The following is an 18,798-nucleotide window of genomic DNA, read 5'->3' on the forward strand; positions in this document are numbered from 1 at the left end:
TCACAGAGCAAGATGAAATTAATGGGTCAAGGAACCCCAAAATACAGCTGTCAGCCCAAGCACTGCGGTCCCTGGGAATCTGCCGGGGGCCAGTTAGAAGGTAATCAAGGGTCATAAACTGATGCTGTTTTGAAGGAGAGGGCAATCACACCTAATGGTGATTTGCTTTAGATTTCTCTTTTGCTCATTCGCTTTGCATTCTTTTAACTGTTATTGAATCACTTGTTGCATTTTGATCACCGTTCCTGAATCAGTAAGCTAACCTTGATAAATAAGAGAAATCGGCTTCTTCTTCCTCACATCGCTCATCAAGCTCCTTTAAAGCCAGCGTGACATCATCTTCACAGACAGAGTCAGGGGGGCTGTCGGGAGCGGTCGGCTCCTGTATATCACACGGCTCTTCCACTTCTAGGGGCTCTTGACAAATCAGCGCTTCATGCTGGTCTGGTGCCACGTAGGAGCCGGTGTCTTCACTCGCTGTGCTCATCTGTTCATCTTTTACAGCTGTGCTGCCATCCTGTGAGCAAACAGGCCCAATCAACACTGCACACACAATGAAAGAGAGCGTCCCTAATAAGGCGGATAATGAAGAAGGTAATTACTGTAGATGCTGGGAGGCGTGCGGCTGCCCAAAATGTCAAGACAACTCAATGCTGCAGCGCAGGTCTGCCGCGCACCCAGCTCGGGAATCGGTGAATTAACTAGACTTGTTGGACTCCACCGAGCATGCGTGCACCCAGACACTCGTAGCTTTATATTCCACCATGCTTACAAATCTAATACTAGTCATTAACATCATTAGCTTGAAAGAAAACGCAGTAGTGAGCCTCCTATTAAGGCTATGTGCACACGTAGTTTTTGGGTGTGCGGATTTTGGAGAGAAAACCGCAGGTAAATCCACAGGACAAAAGTCCTGCGATTTATCTGCGGTTTTACACCTCAAATGGATGAGGTGTAAAACTGCAGCGTTTCTGCACCAAACAATTGACATGCTGCAGATTGTAAACCGCGCGGAAAAATCCACAGCATGTGCACTGCGTTTCTTATTTTCCATAGGAATTAAAGGTACTGTACAACGCAGCAGAATCTGCTGCGGACCCGCAGCTGCAGAAACGCTGCAGAACTGCAGCAGAATCCGCACTGTGTGCACATACCCTAAAGGGAATCTGTCATCAGGTTTTGCTACCTCATCTGAGAGCAGAATGATGTACGGGCAGAGACCCTGATTCCAGTTATGTATCATTTAGTTTATAGAGTGCAGCAGTTGTGACACAGAGGTTTTAGATGTAGCAAGTAGCAGAGCTCAGAAAGCTAACCACAGCTTTCTGTGTACATAGTCAGTACTGGGGCAGAATTAGACCAGGTCTCATATGGGCACCATTCCGATTATTGATAATCTCCTGCTGATAAACCACTCATTGTATTGAAACAGCACATAACCCAATAAGTGACATCCCTGAAATCAGGCTCTCAGCTCGTACATCACGCTGCCCTCAGATTACATAGTAAAAACCTGCTGACTGGTTCCTTTTAAACACTGAGTGCACCGACAGCTGCTTGTTAGGTTGGAAGCAAACCAAGAGAAGCCCCTCCAACTTTGGGTGCAGTAATTAATATGGGGTACTTCTCATCATACTGCAATATCTGTGCAAAGGATTTGTGTAGAGGAACCCTGAAAAGAAGAAACACAAGTCATTTACTGGATTGCTTTGAAAAGTCTTGAGAATTGGGATCTCCCTACCTAATTGGGTTTATCCACTAAAATCTAAAGTTTACAGGGAGCTGGTGGGTCACAAGCAGGTACAGGCTGGGGCTGAAATTCAGCCCGGGCATTAGAAATCACACAGGCCCATGCCATCACTGTCCACCATCACCAGCTGGGATACATTACTAATATTACCCTGGATGGAGGAAAGCAAGATTTACTGCAAGACCGATATGACTAATGATACCCGTGGCCTGCTGGGGTAAATGATGGAGTCAGCGACTTTGTGCTCCATCACAAATCTTAACAGTATGGGTGTCCTGAGAACACTGATTCTGCTAACAACGTAGCAGACAAGGCAGCCCATGACCAGACAGGCCCTTCTGGCATTTGCTAGAATTGCCAGAAGGCCAGTCCGGCTCTGATCACAAGGATCATAAGAAGCAGATCCTTAAACAGAGGATTAATCCTGACTTTACTTCTCAAAAAATGCAGTTCTGGTTGTGGATCTGTCTACACTGGAGCACGGTCCAGTGGTAGGAACATGGCTGGTCCCCATATAGGAGAAGCATGAGCGCACCTTAGACGGTGGAAGATCAGGAGAATGAGATCTTTCAGTACTCGGCCAAGAAACAGAGCAATATAAGGACAATGCTGCCCTGTACGTTACGGAATACAGGGTATATAAAGAAACAGTATTCATACATAGCAGTGGGGAGCCGGGGTCGTACAACACAGATCTGTGCAGTGTCCACACCTGTGGGGGAGTCACGGGGGCTCATACACAGGTCGCTGATGCAAAATGACCTCTGAGCCAACATTACAGTAATTTCTGGCTCTAGATATTTGGTGGCATATGAACAAAAAGCGTAGTTACTTACCGTTAACGGTATTTCTCTGAGCCCATGACGGCACCATGGAGAGAGGGGATCTGCCCCACGGGGACAGGAAACCTACAGATAAAAGGCGGTACCTCTCTCCCGCGTCAGTTGTTTTACAGAGCATTAACGGAACTTCAGCCTAATACTAACACAACAATCTTAAGAAAAATACGAAATTTCTATAATCATTAAACTGCGTAGAGGAGACACCACGTGACTTTTAACTAAACTGTATTTACAATAAGTGCGCACCCCACGCGTGTAGGGAGGGAATATACGGGTGCCATCATGGGCTCAGAGAAATATCGTTAACGTTAAGTAACTACGTTTTTCTCTATCCCCCATGACGGCACCACGGAGAGAATTGCAGAGACTATCTATTAGGGGGGGACCACTGCCTCCAGCACCCTTCTACCAAAGGTTAGATCTGAGGAGGTGGCTAAGGGCCAGCCGATAGTGGTTAAAGAAAGTCGAAGGAGAGGACCAAGTAGCGGCTCTACATATCTGCTCAATGGAGACGCCTGCTCTCTCTGCCCAGGAAGTCGACACCGCTCTTGTAGAATGGGCTGTTATTCTGTCTGGGACGTTCGTCCCCTGCGACGAGTACGACAAGGTGATGGCGTCTCTTATCCACCTCGCCAGCGTGCTCTTTGATGCCTTTCGCCCCTTTCTTGGCCCCTGGAAGCAGACAAAAAGAGACCTATTCTTTCTACACTCCCTGGTGGCCGCTAGGTATTCAATTAGGCATCTCCTCACATCTAATGTGTGTAACGCTTCTCCCCTGTTTTTGGGATTGCGGCAAAAGGAGTCCTGTGGAATAGGGATGCTACCTCCGGCAGGTAGGCTGGGTCTGTCCTAAGTATCACCCTATCTTCTAGGATCTGAGTAAACGGAGGGAAAGCTGACAGGGACTGGATATCACTGATTCTGCGGGCCGATGTCAGGGCTACCAAGAGGGAGGTCTTGAGTGAAATCAGTTTTCGTGGAGCCTCTTCTAACGGTTCAAAGGGAGGTTTGGGCAGGGCTGAGAGGACCAAGTTTAGATCCCAGGGAGGAGTGTTAAGGGAAGGTATAGGCCTGGATCTTCCAGCTGCTTTGATGAATCTGGCCACCCAACGGTTCCCTGCCAAGTCATAGTTGTAAAGGGTCGATAGGGCCGCCACCTGAACTTTCAATGTGCTGGTAGCTAAGCCCTGCTCTAAGCCCTTCTGCAGGAACTCTAAGATTTTTGATAGAGGCACCTCCCCCCTGCGCTGGTGTTTGATACTGAGAGGGACTTCCTCCAGATCCTCCTGTACAGTTTAGTGGTTACTGGTTTCCTGCACCTTAGGAGAGTGGACACTAACTTTTTGGAGAACCCCCTGTTGCTCAACAGCGCCCTTTCAAATTCCAGGCCGTCATATGTAGGTTCTCCACCTGGTGGTGCAGTACCGGGCCCTGCGAGAGTACATTCGGGATGTCCGGGAGGACCCAAGGGTCGGAGATGGACATCCTCCTCAACCAAGAGAACCACGTCCTTCTCGGCCAGAAGGGGGCTATTAATATTACCCTTGCCTTGTCCTCCCGAATCTTCCTCAGAACTGATGGAATTAGGGCTATTGGTGGAAACGCATAGGCAAGGGGGAAGTGCCAGGGAATCATAAGGGCGTCCAGGGCTACCGGGTTCCCGGAGGGGTCTATGGAGCAGAAGGTTTCCACTTTCCGGTTTGTCCTGTTGGAAAATAGATCTATACTGGGTTTTCCCCATAGCGTCGTGATCTGAGTGAAAATTCCCAGGTTTTTCTCCCACTCCCCCTGTCTTAGTTGTGTGCGACTTAGGAAGTCTGCCGTCACGTTGTCTGTCCCTTTTATGTGCAGTGCCGTCAGTGAGCTTAGCCTTCCCTCCGCCCACTGGAAAATTGATTTTGTCACTTCCCTTAGGGTGCGGGATCTTGTCCCCCCTGATGGTTAAAGTCAGCGACTACTGTGTGATTGTCCGAAAATACCCTTACGTGGCGGGACCTGAGGGAGTCCAGAAAATACAGGAGGGCGAGTTTTACTGCTAAGAGCTCTTTCATATTTGAGGAAGCTGCTACTTCGTCCTTCGTCCAGACCACTTATGCTACCTGGTTGTCTAAGTGGGCCCCCCACCCCCTGGGGCTTGCATCTGTGGTAAGGACTCGAGATATCGACAATACCCAAGGGACTCCCCGGGATAGGTTGGGTGGCTCCGTCCACCACTGCAGTGAGTGGGCTGTTTCGGGTGAGATGTCTAACCGCCATTCTAAATCTCCTTGCAGCGAAGGCTCTGCGGCCAATGTCTCCCACTGGAGATCTCTTGTATGGGCTTGGGCCCACTGAACAGCCGAGATGCAGGCTGTCATTGAGCCGAGTAGGGACTGGCTTTCCTTAGTGTTGTCGCTGTGTGAGTTTTTGCGACTGTAGCTATCGGCTTCATGTGTGTCACTTTTCCTTCTTGGAGACGGCACTCTTGTCTGAGCGAGTCTATGGTAATGCTCAGGTACTCTTGTACTTGGCTCGGGATCGTCCGAGATTTCGGCAGATTCAGCAGCCAACCTAGTTTGGTTAGTGTTTCCATAGTCCTGTTCAGCTGGTCCCTGCAATGAGAAGGGGAGTTGCCTATCACTAGAAAGTCGTCTAGGTATGGAACTATAAGCACATCCTGCTCCCTTAAATGTGTCATGACTTCCGCTATAATTTTTGAGAAGACTCTTGGAGCGATGGCCAGCCCGAATGGGAGAGCTTTGAACTGGTAGTGCCTTATCTCTCCCCTTATAGTGACTGCTATCTTTAGATACTAGCGGTAGTCCCTGTGTATGGGGATGTGATAGTACGCATCTTTTAAGTCGAGTTCCGTCATGTAACAGGTTGGAAACAGCATTTTTACTGCGGATTTTATTGTTTCCATTTTGAAAGGATGTATTATCAGGCACTTGTTTATTCTTTTCAGGTTTATTATCGTCCTGAATGTGCCATCTGGCTTCCTCCTTAGGAAGACAGGGGAATAGAAGCCTTCTCCTTTTTCCTGGTGGGGTACCTCTTGTAGCACTGATTTCTGAACCAGAGTCTGAATCTCTTTTAGGACTGCTTCTTGTTCTTCCGCTGACTGTCTCTGCTGGGTCACTACAAAAGAGGGTTTGGGTGAGGTGTGGAAGGTTAATTTGAGGCCTGTTTTTACTACGCATAAGATCCAGGAACTGTTTGATATATTTTCCCAGGCTGGGAAGAAGAGGCCCAATCTTCCTCCTACCTGGGATACATAATGATTGGGGTTGTTTCTTGTCTGCTGGTTTCCCGAACATGAACCCTTTCCCTTTTCCTCTTCTTCTTCTGTCCTCCCACTTATCCTGGGAGTTTCTAGGCGGCTTTCTCTGTATAAATTTCCTGCTCCGAAACCGTTTGAATGGGAAATTGGATTGGTTGGGGTAAAACTTCTTTTTATCCCCCGCTTTGTCCAGGATATCGTCCAGCGTTTGGCCGAAAAGAAATTCGCTTTCACAGGGAATGGAGCAGAGTTTGGATTTTGTCTGCAGGTCCCCCGTCCAGCATTTGAGCCAGAGTGCTCTCCTTGCAGCATTTGAAAATGAGGCTGCCTTGGCTGCCAGACGGATTGAATCCGCGGATGCATCCGCCAGAAAGGCCGCCGCTCCTCTCATCAATGGGACTGAGTCTAAAATCGTGCCTCTTGGGGTTTTCTCTTTCAGCTGGCCCTCCAACTGACCTAGCCACAACATTAAGGCTCTAGCGGTGCATGTGGCGGCTATGGCGGGCTTCAGTCCTCCTCCGGCTGCCTCCCAGGAACCTTTTAGGAATGTTTCCGCTTTTTTGTCCATGGGGTCTTTTAATGTTCCCATATCCTCAAACGGCAGGGCGAATTTTTTTGAGGCTTTTGCTATCGCTACATCCACTTTTGGCGCTTTCTCCCAATAAGAACAGCTTGGGTCTTCAAAGGAATATTTCCTTTTTGGAGTCAGGAGGCCCTTTTTTCCAGCCTTTTCCATTTTTCTCCGAATTAGAGCTTGAATTTTCTTGTTCATGGGGAATGATCTTCTCTTCTTTATTCCAACCCGCTGAACATAGCATCTTGGATAGTTCTTTTGGGTCGGGTGTCTACCAACCCCATAGTTGTTCTATTTGCTTTCACTAAACTATCCGTTTCTTCGATAGGGAAACAGCTGCGACCCCCTTCTTCGGAGGATGAGGAGTCGGATGCTGAACTCTCCGAGTTTGACGTTGAAGGTTCGCTCTTCCTATCGCTAAGGTCTGACTTGGGGTCCTTGGTTTCCTGTTTTTTGCTTCCTCCCTGGAGGGTTTTCACGGTGTTTTCCACCTGGTGTTTAATCAGGACCCTAAGGTCGGAGGCGAACCTTGGAGATTCCTTACAAATCGTGTGCTCAATGCATGCTTGGCAGAGCCTTTTCCCCCACCCCGTGGGAAGCTCCTCTTTGCAAAGTGGGCAAATCTTGTGGTTGGCCTTCTGCGTGCACTTCTTCCCCTAAAAGAGAGGGAGGCCCTAGTTACAGCTTGTACATTCACGTAGTCCACTTACCCACCAAGCCGAAGAAGGATACCGGATCTGGAGGGACCACCGGGTCTGCCAACGCCTTGTCTTTTGGGGTCACTGCCCCACTGGACTCCTTGCTGCACGTGGACCCTGAGCGACTGCTGCTGTACCGCTGTGGCTGGTCCTTGGGATCCTTCTTATGGCGTTTCTGCTGTTGCGGTGACTGCCGCGGTTTCCGCTGGTGCCCTGTGTCGGAGGACTTGTCCAGCTGCGGTTGCTGCTCTGGAGGCTCACTCATGCTTCCAGGAGATGCAGGGATTTTTTTTCTTTTTTTTTTTATACCCTCGCTCCCCTCCCGGTCAGCGTGGGGGAGCGCCGCTTTTGTTTTCCTCTCCCCCCTGCCTCCAAGTGCGCGCCGCCCCTGCCTCTTCCTCCAGGAACTCTGGGCTCCCAGAGATGCTTTGCGCGCACTGGGCGTCTGACGTCATCGGCTCCACCCCCGCGTGTGCGCTCTGAGATGCCGGTTCCCAGAGGTGCATTGTGGCGGTGGCGACGTCAGCAGGCCGCGCTGCCGCTCCCCAGGGATGCATTGCGGCGGCCAACTCCACCGGTAGCTTCCAGCGCCTGCTGCACCGCAGTGCCTAGATCGGAGATTCCTGGGGAAGGCGGTCTTCAGCAGCGCTTCTGCCGCCTCTCCCCCCCACACACCCTGGAGGCCAGCTGACCTTCCAGAGGTGGCGCCTCGGGTTACCACCCCAGCCGGGACAGGGAACCCCCGCTGTCAACCTCCGGACTGGCTGGCCCCCGCATCCAACGACGACTGGTGAGTCTGTAGGTTCCCTATGGGGACAGGAAACCAACTGACGCGGGAGAGAGGTACCGCCTTTTTATCTGTAGGTTTCCTGTCCCCGTGGGGTGGATCCCCTCTCTCCGTGGTGCCGTCATGGGGGATAGAGAAATACGAAGCTAAACCCCTTCCACATGCATCACAACAATCCTACACCAACTTCAGTGCATGTGGCTGACTTTAAAGACCTATTGCATATCATATAGTTTTGTGCTGACAGCTCCTCTGCAGACTTGTGTGTCGCTATGGTTACAGACTACATACAAAGCCTGAATAGCCCGATGCGGCAGTCATGTTCCCCTAAGTAAGGTACGGCTACAAGATCAGGTTACATATAAGTCTGTCCAGGAGCTGCACAAAAAGCAGGACGACATTTTTACACCACGATTTCTGACCAGTCTGCCTCCACTCTCTAAACCGCGGTCAGCCTATTGTGGGGAGAGTTAGGCTATGTTCACATGCAGCATTTCTGCTGCAATTTTTTTCTGCAGCCAAAACCTGCTCTCGTCAGTAAATATGCTGTGTTCCAAATGCAGGTTTTCTTCAGGTGCATTTTATTTTTGTCCACGATACATTTTTAATAAAGTTAAGTTTTATTCACCAAAAATGCAGAAAAACCCGTTAGCTGTGGGTTTTTTTGCAGCGTTTTTGCATTCTCATTGCTTTCTATAGGAGAGAAATGCCACAAGAATTGACGTGCAGCAGATTTCAAAACCGCCGCAGTTCTCATTCTTGAACACATTCTCTGGAGCAAAGGTCCATTTCTGGAGTAAAGAAGAGAACCATTAAATAAAACTAATCAACTCTTTACTGAAAATACAGAGTAAAAAATGAGACTAAAAATTCTACCCGAGTGCCCAGTCAGGGGGACACCACAACATAAACTGTACTGCTATATCAGTACACTAGAAAAATCTACAATTCTCAAATTCAGCCGGAAGAAAAACCAACGCTCCATGTGAACATAGCCTGCAAACAGATGAGACTCGATTTACACTTCGCTTTTTATGGAGGGAAATGTGGTGAAAAAAAAAAAAAAAAAAAATCAGCCTGCGGGGCCATTTCTTCTCCTAAGGTGACTGCCTCCAATGCGCCATTTTTTCTGCTAAGGTGACTGCTTCCAATTCACCATTATTTCTGCTAAGGTGACTGCCTCCAATGCGCCATTTTTTCTGCGAAGTTGACTGCCTCCAATGCGCCATTTCTTCTGCCAAGGTGACTGCCTCACAAGCGCCATTTTTTCTGCCAAGGTGACTGCCTCCCAAGTGCCATTTTTTCTGCTAAGGTGAATGCCTCCTATGCGCCATTTCTTCTGCCAAGGTGACTGCCTCCTATGCGCCATTTCTTCTGCCAAGGTGACTGCCTCCCATGCGCCATTTTTTCTGCTAAGGTGACAGCCTCCCATACTGTAACTAAATGGACCCTATGGCATTTATATAGGTCTGTCTTTAGTGATTTGGGAAAAAGAAGTGAAGGATGAAGGCTGTAGGCCCCTCTATCTACTATGAACCATAGGACATGAGCCGTGACCATAGTCTGGGACAGACCGTGCTTCCTATTCCCACATGCTAACGCCTCAATAAAGCTTAAATTGCACATTATGTGAGTGCCGTGGTATTTTGCGCTATTCTAGACAATTATTGAACTTTAGTCTTTGGTGAAAAGTAAAACTCATACAGAAGAGAAACAGAAGTACTTACAAATGTTTGGTCGCCCATTCGCTGCCTTCTCACATCCACACTGAGATCCTGAGTTTGGTTTGTGAGCGCTCGCCATTGATACTAACAGAGCTGGCCTGAGGTCCTAACCCCAATTACAGCCCAATCACACAGACTGAAAGCCAATCAACTACAAAGCATCACCAAAAGGACAACACATTGTTCTAGAATCAAATCAACCATGCCCACAATTATAGAAGAAAAAATAAAAATCACCCAATTCACCAAAAACAAGAACAATATTTGTAACCTTTGGGGTGTAGGCTTTTTTGTACAAATAATACTGCAGATAACGGACCCAAAAAGGTTAGAAATACTAATATGGAACAGAAAAAAAAAATCAAACAAATCACAATCTGATGTAGAAGTCATCTGCCCTGAAATCAAAACATTCATCTACGAGACAGAATTAAAAAGATCCCAGATCAGCCATGCACCAGCCCAGATTTCTCCCCACCTCAGGCAGCTGACTGTTAGTGCTATCTGGAGGGGTCACCTCCACACTTGGGGTCTCAGATCTGGTGTGTAACACTTCTTCTGGCAGAGTGCTACTAACGGAGTCTTGAGATTGGAGGAAGTGGTCCACGTGGTCAGCCATGTTGTCCTCCACTGCAGAGTGATTCTGAAGCTGCAAAAAAAAAAAAAGGAAAAGCAAAGCGTATTATCAATAGTCATCCACTAGTGGCGCTACCTTTGTGACTGTCAGTAGGTACATCTAGAAGATGGAGAAACACTGGAGGAGAGCTCCCGACTGACGCACTATGGGAGTAACGTCCTGCACCCATTCAGGGAGGGGTGCGTCGGGTTTTAACCCTTTCTGGGCCTCTTATAAATGCCCTTGGTGCACCACTGTTTTTTGACAATAGATGTTGCAGATGCATATTAATAATACTGAGGATCAGCAATGTACGCTCCCTGCGGTTTTCCTCCAGCTCCACGAAAATGCAACAAACTGCTGATTTATAGCAGTCTGAGTCTGGGAAGGTAACCTTGGGGAGTATGCATTTCCGATGAGGTTAGGCTCTGCAGCAGACCATTAGTGAATTGATATTCAAGAAATTCGCTAATACTTGCAGAGATGAAACTATGCACTGTTATTGCAGGACATCTACAGTATAAAAAGTTTTCAGCAGCTGAATATCAACAGGCCTCCTGCCATCACTGAGCGGTGATGCTGGGAGCACAGGATGCGGCCACTAAGACCTTGGACTGGCTGCACTGGCCATGCTGGCAGCAAGGACTTCTCAAGCTTCTGTGAGTAGGGTTTATTTCTTCAGAGTGTTTGTGGCTCCTCTTTTTTAATCCAAGGAGCTGGACAGTCCCTTTTTTACACTATACATTCTTATAAACTCAAAATTAGCAGCAACTAGCAAGCTGGTCAAATTTAAATGTATTTCATGAGATGATGGCTCTTTTCATGCTGAAGGGAGCAAGTTTATCTTTCAAATGTTGTATCATTTGTGTGTGTGTGGGGCGAAGTAATCAACAAAAAAAGCAGTGCATGTTTACAATGTGTTTGCTTATGTGACTCACCTGCAGTGAAGTGTGCAATCCTCCAATGTGCCTGAAATAGGCTGGGCAAGCACATGAGCAAGCCGGAAAGACCCCAAGGCAAATGTTTGGATTTGTTTGTGATGTCTGTAAGCAGCTTTGTGGTATTGTGCTGCCACCTGCAGGTAGTTTGACCTTTCAAATGGTGTATCATTTGTTTGTGTGGGTGGAGCATGAAAGGAGCAAGAGTGCAATTCAATAGGCAGTGCATGTTTACAAATGTGGTTGAATATGTGCCTCACCTGAAATGAAGTGTGAAATCCTCCAATTTGGCTAAAATAGGTTGGGCAAGCAGTTCGGCAAGCTGGAAAGCCCCCAACGCAAATGTTTGGATTTGTTTGTGATGTCTGTAAGAAGCTTTGTGGTAGTGTGCTTTGGGGAACTGTGGTGCCACCTGCAGGTTTATGAAAATTAATGTTTAAACTGTATGTTGTGATGAAACTATGGATGTGAGGTTAGTTTGGCTATTTTCTTTCTGAAGGAGGCACGTTTAACTTTCCATTTCATTTGTGTGTGAGGATACAGTATGAACGGAGGTAGAAAGAAATCACCAAAACATGGATTTTTGTGAGTACTCACCGTAAAATCCTTTTCTCCGAGACGCTCATTGGGGGACACAGATACTGTGGGTGTATGCTTCTGCCGCTAGGAGGCTGACACTAAGTGAAAAAAAGAGGTTAGATCCTCCTCCGCAGTATACACCCTCGCCCCTATTGCGGGCGGAAATCAGTTTGGTGCCAAAGCAGTAGGAGGACAACAAATCAGCCTTAATACAGCTACAACATGTCCAAAGGAAAACACCACCCTTATCAAATAAGTAAACACATTCATTTAAACAAGAGCCAACTGGCTAATAGGGTGGGTGCTGTGTCCCCCAATGAGCGTCTCGGAGAGAAGGATTTTACGGTGAGTACTCACAAAAATCCATGTTTCTCCTTCGTCTCATTGGGGGACACAGAAACTGTGGGGCGTCCTAAAGCAGTCCCTGGTTGGGAGATTGACTCACCGATCCAAGCTACATGCACCTCCTGTTTAACGGTGCGCCACTGTTGCTTGGAGATTCCTTCTACCCAGACTCGCATCCGCCGATGCCTGAGCATGGATATTATGTTTGGCAAATGTGTGCAGGCTGGACCAGGTTGCTGCTTGGCAAACCTGTTCCATCGAAGCCTGATGCCAAAACGCCCAAGAGCCGCCCACCGCCCGGGTAGAGTGCGCTCTGATCCCTGCTGGAATCGGCGTGCCTCTAATGCGGTAGGACTCCTGAATAGTCAAACAAATCCATCTGGCAATGGTCGACTTTGAGGCAGCGAGTCCGTTCCTGCGCTCTTCAGGGAGCACGAACAGTGTGTCCCTCTGACGAAAGGGTGCATGTTGTGAGTTCATTCTCTGGTTCACCAGTTGTGAGTTCTCCTTCCAGACTCCCTCTGGTGGTAACGGGAGGTAGTGAGGCTGATTTGATCAATGGAGATCTGCCACCTGAGAATGAGGATGACGATTGGATCTCAGGAGTCTCAGATTGGATTTAAGACAGCCGATGCCCTATTCAGTTGCTGGTGATTCCTTCTGCTTGTCAGGTCTTGGTTCTCAGCTCTGTTCCAGTCAGCTCAAGCTAAGATTCTCTGTTAATGTTCACACTTGATTTTGTTGTTCTATTCAGTTTTTTGCGTGGTCAGCCAGCCCCGGCTTGGGCTGTGCTGAATTTCCACTCTTATTTATCTGTGTTTGCCAATTTGCTTTTTGTCCCTTATTAGATTGGCCTCTTTTTTCTCTGTCTCAGAATATTTCAGAGTGCTGATATAGTGGCAGAAGTCTAGTGACTTCAGGGTTAATTTTGTTATCAGAAGTGTTGGACATTATTTTGTAGGGTTTTGGGCAGATTGCAGACAGTGTCTGTCCTTTCCTCTCCTTTCTAGTTAGTTTGGGCCCCATCGTTTGCTCAGCCTATTTTCCTACCTGTGTTTGTGTTTTCATCTTGTTTCACCTTCAATACATGTGTGGGGGCTGTCTATTCCTTTGGGGTCTGCTCTGGGGCAGTTAGTTTTCCCCTTTTCATGCTTTAGGCTTATTTAGCCCTCCGGCCGTGACGAGGAGTCTAGGTTCATCGTAGGCACGCTCCACGGCTGCTGCTAGTTGTGTGGTAGGATCAGGGATCTGCAATCTGCATAGTTACCAACCTCTCTGTTATTTCTGGGCTTAGCATGTTTAGGTTTTTTCCTCCTCGGTGACCCATTCATAACAGGTGCCGTCCGCGACACGTACCTCCGGAGGGCTCTTACCAGGTCTAACGTGTGAAGAGCCTTTTTCCACACGGTGCACCGGTGCTGGACAAAATGAAGGCAAAACATTTTCATTAATGTGAAAAAGAGGACACGACCTTCGGCAGAAAAGGAGGGACTGGTCTTGTGAAGGGTTAATACTAAAATCAGAGCTGAAGTTTCATTTTGTCCATTCTCTGAAGGTTTCGTTTCTCCGTTTTTGTTGCTGTAAGATAAATTTTTGTAATTGGCATGGGCTGTCATGAAACCAGACTGTTCTCATCAGGTACAAAGATAAGGGAGGCGGGAGTGTAAAACTCTGAAGAATATGTCATTATACTACTTTCTATTTGGATACGGACATATATGTAGTTTCCGGTTTTCTTGCAATATTATTGGCTTACAAAGTGAAATGATTTTATTGGTAGATGAGAACTCTGCATAATTAAGCAAAATGTTATAAAAGAAGTGACTAAAATAAAGGGGCTTAGTGATCTGCCTCGATCCTCCCGTACAGAGACCCCAGTCTCTGTGTGGTCATTTGAGTTGCTAGCAACACTGGAGTAATTTGGAAATCACTGGATCAACCGTGAAGGGTTAATTTAGCCCTCCCAAAATAGCTACCTCCACAGTCTGAGGACCTTATACTTATGGAAAGTGAGGAACGGAGCTCGGCAGGATAGAGCCGCCAGCTCTGAAACCCGCCTGATGGAAGTGATGGCCACTAGGGGAACAACTTTCCAGGAAAGGTACCTCAAAGAGATATCCTGAAGCGGTTCCAATGGAGCTTCCTGCAGAACACTTAGGACCATGTTAAGAACCCAGGCGTCCATCGGCGCCTTATAGGGAGGTATCAAGTGGGACACTCCCCGGATGAAAAGTCTTCACCTGCAAATTGGTAGCAACCCTGCACTGGAACAGGACGGATAAGGACGACATTTGTCTCCTGCGGAAACCTGGGGCAAAGCCTGAGTCTGATGCTCTACCGACTGAGCTATCCGGGCTCTCTGAGCCCGACTGGAGAAAAACCAAGAAGTTGGGGATCGAGAATCTTAGCGGAGAAACACAGCAGCCTCGACATAAAGCAAAGAACATCTTCCAGGTGTGGTGGTAAATTCATGCTGAAGCAGGCCTCCGGGCGCCAATCGTTGTAGCGACCACCTTGCTCCCGAACCCTGCCTGGGTTAGAATCCAAGATTCAACGGCCCTGCCATCAAACACAGGGTCCCTGAGTTCGGGTGGCACATCGGCCCTTGAGACGGTAGATCTGGGCGCTCTAGCAGGCGCCCAGGAACGTCGGCAAGCAGCTGCCTTAGATCTGCGTACCATGCTCGACGGGGCCAGTCTGGGGCGAGCAGAATCGCCGGACCCCCTTCCGTCTTGATCCCTTTGCTGAGTCTCGGGAGTAGTGGCATTTGGGGAAATAGATATGGGAGGCAAAACTGTTTCCATGGCAGAACCAACGCGTCCACCGCGAATGCCTGTGGGTCCCTGGCCCGAGCGACATATGTGGGCACCTTGGCATTCACTCTGGAAGCCATCAGGTCCACATCCGGAGCTCCCCACAGTTGACAAATCTGCTGAAGAACTTCGGGATGTAAAGACCACTCTCCGGATGCAAGACCCTGCCGGCTGAGGAAGTCTGCCGCCCAATTTTCCACGCCCAGGATGTGGACAGCCGAAATCACTGAGTGGTTTGCTTCGGCCCACTGAAGAACGTGCCCCACCTCGCACATGGTTGTTCTGCTGCGGGTGCCCCCCTGACGAATTATGTAAACCACCGCTGTGGCGCTGTCCGATGGAATCTGGACGGGGCGGCCTGCTAGAAAGTGATGAAACCTGCAGAGCCAGCCAAATTGCTCGTATCGCCAAGAAATTGATCGGGAGGCGTGCCTCCGGTTGCAACAACCGTTTCTGGGTTGTGTGGTGGCGAAACACCGCTCACCAACCGAGGAGACTGGCGTCGATTGTCATTATCAGCCCATGACCTGGGGGGAAAGGTTGCCCCTAGGCCAGAGAGGAACTGGTTATCCACCATCCGAGCGACTGCCTGACTTAAGAGGACAGTTGGCACCACCGATCGAGCGTGAAAGGATTCTTGTCCCAGGCTGACACGAGGCGTGCTGCAGGGGGTGAAGGATGGAACTGGACAAAAGGTATCGCTTCCATTGCTGCCACCATTTTCCCTAGGATCCTCATCGCAGATCGGATGGTATGAGGGACTCGTTGGCGTAGTGTCCGGACTCCCTGCCGGAGACTAGCGCCTTTTCCTGAGGGAGAATTACCAACCCTCGGCAAGTGTCGAAGATGATTCCTAGGAAGGAGATCCTCTGAGCTGGCACAAGGGATGATTTCTTTGCATTGACCAACCATCTAAGCGGCAAGAGTATCTAGCGTGATGTTGACACCTTCCTCACATGCCCGTATTGACGGGCCCTTGACCAAGAGGTCGTCCAGGTAAGGCAAGACGACTATGCCTCGAGAATGCAGTGTGGCCCTGACAATTGCCATAACCTTTGTGAACACTCTGGGAGCCGTGGCTAGCCCGAAGGGTAGCGCTACGAACTGAAAATGTTGAACGCTGATGGCGAAGCGTAGAAGCCTCTGATGAGGAGGAAAAAATGGGAATATGCAGAAATGCGTCCTGGCTGTCAATTGAGGCCAAGTATTCTCACTGCTCCATGACCGCTATGACTGAACGGAGAGACTCCATACGGAAATGTCTTATCCTGATGAATTTGTTCAGAAGCTTTAGGTCCAAAACAGGCCTGACAGACCCGTTCTTTTTGGGAACCGCAAAAAGGTTGGAATAGAACCCCTGAGCTCTTCCGTGTTCCGGCACTGGAACAATGACTCCGTTGTGCAGGAGCGACTTGATGGCTCCCAATAGAGCCCTTACCTGGGTATCTACCCTGGGAAGCCGGGAAAGAAAAAACCATCTTGGAGGGTATCTGACAAATTCTATTTTGTAACCTGAGGACACCAATTCTTTTACCCATGCGTCGTGAGCGATGTTGGCCCAGACGTGGTGAAAACAGAGTAGGCGGCCGCCCACTTTGCTGGTGTCGTCTGGTAAAGACCTCGAGTCATTTGGCCGATGATCTTTAGGATCTGGGTCCCCTCGATCTGGCCTGTTGAGCACGCATTCTCCCCAATGGGTTGGCTCTATATGAGACCTGCCGCTCCCTATCCTGGCTGGGGCGGCCTGAGGTGGCGGAATTGGGCCCCATAGTCCACCCGGAGTCTTAACGCATGACCCCGGACCGGTCTCCTATTCGGGTCCCGGACCAGGCTCAGGCTGCTTAGCGGCCACCACCTGACCAATGCCGTCACGCCCAGCCTAGAATGGCCGGTGGCACTGCGAAAGGCCCGAAAACGTGCCTGAACCGGGTGACGAAAAAACGGTTTAACCTTCTGTTGAGGGAGAAACCCGCTCTTTCCTCCTGTGGAGTGGGAGATAAGTTGATCCAACTTTTCTCCAAATAGGCAACCGCACTAATAAGGCAGGGAAGTCAAGGACTACTTGGAAGTAGAATCGGCCTGCCATTTCCTCAACCATAGGGCTCTTCAGATAGAGATTGCATTAGCGGCAGCAAGTGCCGAACAATTGGCCGCATCCAAAGACGCATTCATTCATCCGGCTATCGCCATCTGACCTGCGACCTCCGAGATCTCTGCAGGTAGATCCTGGTCTGCGCGACCTTGTTTAATGTTTCTGACTATGATATCATAGCCTTGGCTACCCAAGTTGCTGCGAACGAGGGAGCGAGTGCAGACCCTGACGCCTCATATACTGAACGAGCTAGGCTCTCAATAAGGCAGTCTGTAGGATCTTTAATCGAGGAAACCCTAGGGACAGATAACAGGGTCTTAGTGGCCAGGCGTGAAACCGGAGGATCCACTATCGGGGATTCCATCCATTGTTTACGGAGGTCCGGAGCAAACAGATACCTCGTTTCGAGTGCCTTTTAACCCGAGAAAACGCCGTTCTGGACGTTCTCTGTGCCGCTGCACTACGTCCTCAAACTCAGGGTGAAAGGAAAAAATTCTGTGCGGTCGCTTCACTCGTTTACATGCCACTTTATGCCCTATAGCCGCTGCGGTATCATCCTCAATCCCCAGGGTCTGATTGACTGCTTCTATGAGGATGTCCACTGTTTCACGTGACTCTGGAGTGTCCAGGTCAAGGGGCTCGTCTGGGTCGCAATCTGAGGTCTGCTCGCTATCAACCACTGGTGACGGGGAGCGAGAAGCAGATCTTACGGATGTCGAAGGCACCGGATGGACTGGGCGACACCGTGTGGATTTGTTTCCCCCGGGTCTGCCTGGAGTGAGAGCGGACCCTGTAGGCCGGAGGCTCCTGTGAGGTGGAGGTTCCCTCTAAAAGGCAGCGAGACACTGTCCCTGCCCCTATCTGGGGCTTGAAGGGATTCTATTGCTCTCGTAAGCGACGCCATGTACTGTGACAGTGATCAGGCCCAATCCGGGAGATTTGACACATTGGTCACAGTCGCAGGGGAGGGCTCCTGGGCGCGTTTGGATTCGCAGGCTTCGCATAAACGCTTGCTCTGCGCCTGCGGAAACGCAGCCTGACAAGAGATGCATGCCGCGTAAAAGAACGTGTGCGTCTTTGCTTTTTCGGACATGCTGTATCTGTCCGAAGCTGGGGATATGGGGAAGAGGTAGCCCCTCGTTTTTCCCTATAGCGTGGCCTCTCGGGCAGCACTTACCCCAGTCCTGCGCGCCCCCCCCCCCCCCCCCCGACCTGGATACTTCCTTTAAATTGCGCGCCGACATCTGTGGCGCGCACCAGCCTGTAAAACCGCTCTAGGGGGCGGCACTCCCACTTTGCGGCCTAGCCCGTGCTCCGAAGCCGGGGCCTCGATTTTTACCGCCGCCCAGTGCGGGCTGCCAGAAGTGACGCGCGGCCCCGAGGGCGGAACTTCCGGCCGCGGCCTAGCTCCGGCCGAAGCCGCGGCCTCAATTTTTCCCCTACCCGACCGGGGGTGGGCGGTACCAAAAAATGGCGCTACTGACCGGCGCGGCGTTCCTGTCCCGGGCTGCCACCTGACAGATCCAGCCCTTCTCTTGCATGGCTAGTGGATGCCGAGCTGTGGGCTCCAGCCCGAAATCTTCGCAGGAGCCCTCCCCGACCCGCTCCTCACCGATGATCCTCTTCAGCCTCAGTGCAGGTATGTGAGGGGGTCTTTGATAAAAAATAGGACGGTGCAGGCACCTTAGCTCCATCTAACCCCTTCTGGGGGTGAGGAGAGGGACCGTCCGCCACCTTGCAGCACCGCCATCTAGCGTTGGTGGAGCAGTGGGGGCCGCACA

The 18,798-nt window shown here is 49.8% G+C and overlaps 1 protein-coding gene across 22 annotated transcripts in view; it reads right to left on the reverse strand.

Moving 5' to 3' along the window:
* The window catches only part of FRYL (FRY like transcription coactivator), a 387,434-nt gene that overhangs the window by 17,971 nt on the left and 350,665 nt on the right, over positions 1 to 18,798 (reverse strand). For all 22 annotated transcript variants that reach the window (XM_073583507.1, XM_073583505.1, XM_073583498.1 and 19 more), the window contains 2 exons: positions 10,113 to 10,283; positions 264 to 517 (listed from right to left, as the gene is read on the reverse strand). In XM_073583507.1, coding sequence (XP_073439608.1) covers positions 264 to 517; positions 10,113 to 10,283 — 425 coding nt within the window. The remainder of the gene's footprint in view (positions 1 to 263; positions 518 to 10,112; positions 10,284 to 18,798) is intronic.

Source organism: Dendrobates tinctorius, unplaced genomic scaffold (genome assembly GCF_039654945.1).
Source record: "Dendrobates tinctorius isolate UK_male_01 unplaced genomic scaffold, ASM3965494v1 ptg000079l, whole genome shotgun sequence".
NCBI lineage: Eukaryota > Metazoa > Chordata > Amphibia > Anura > Dendrobatidae > Dendrobates > Dendrobates tinctorius.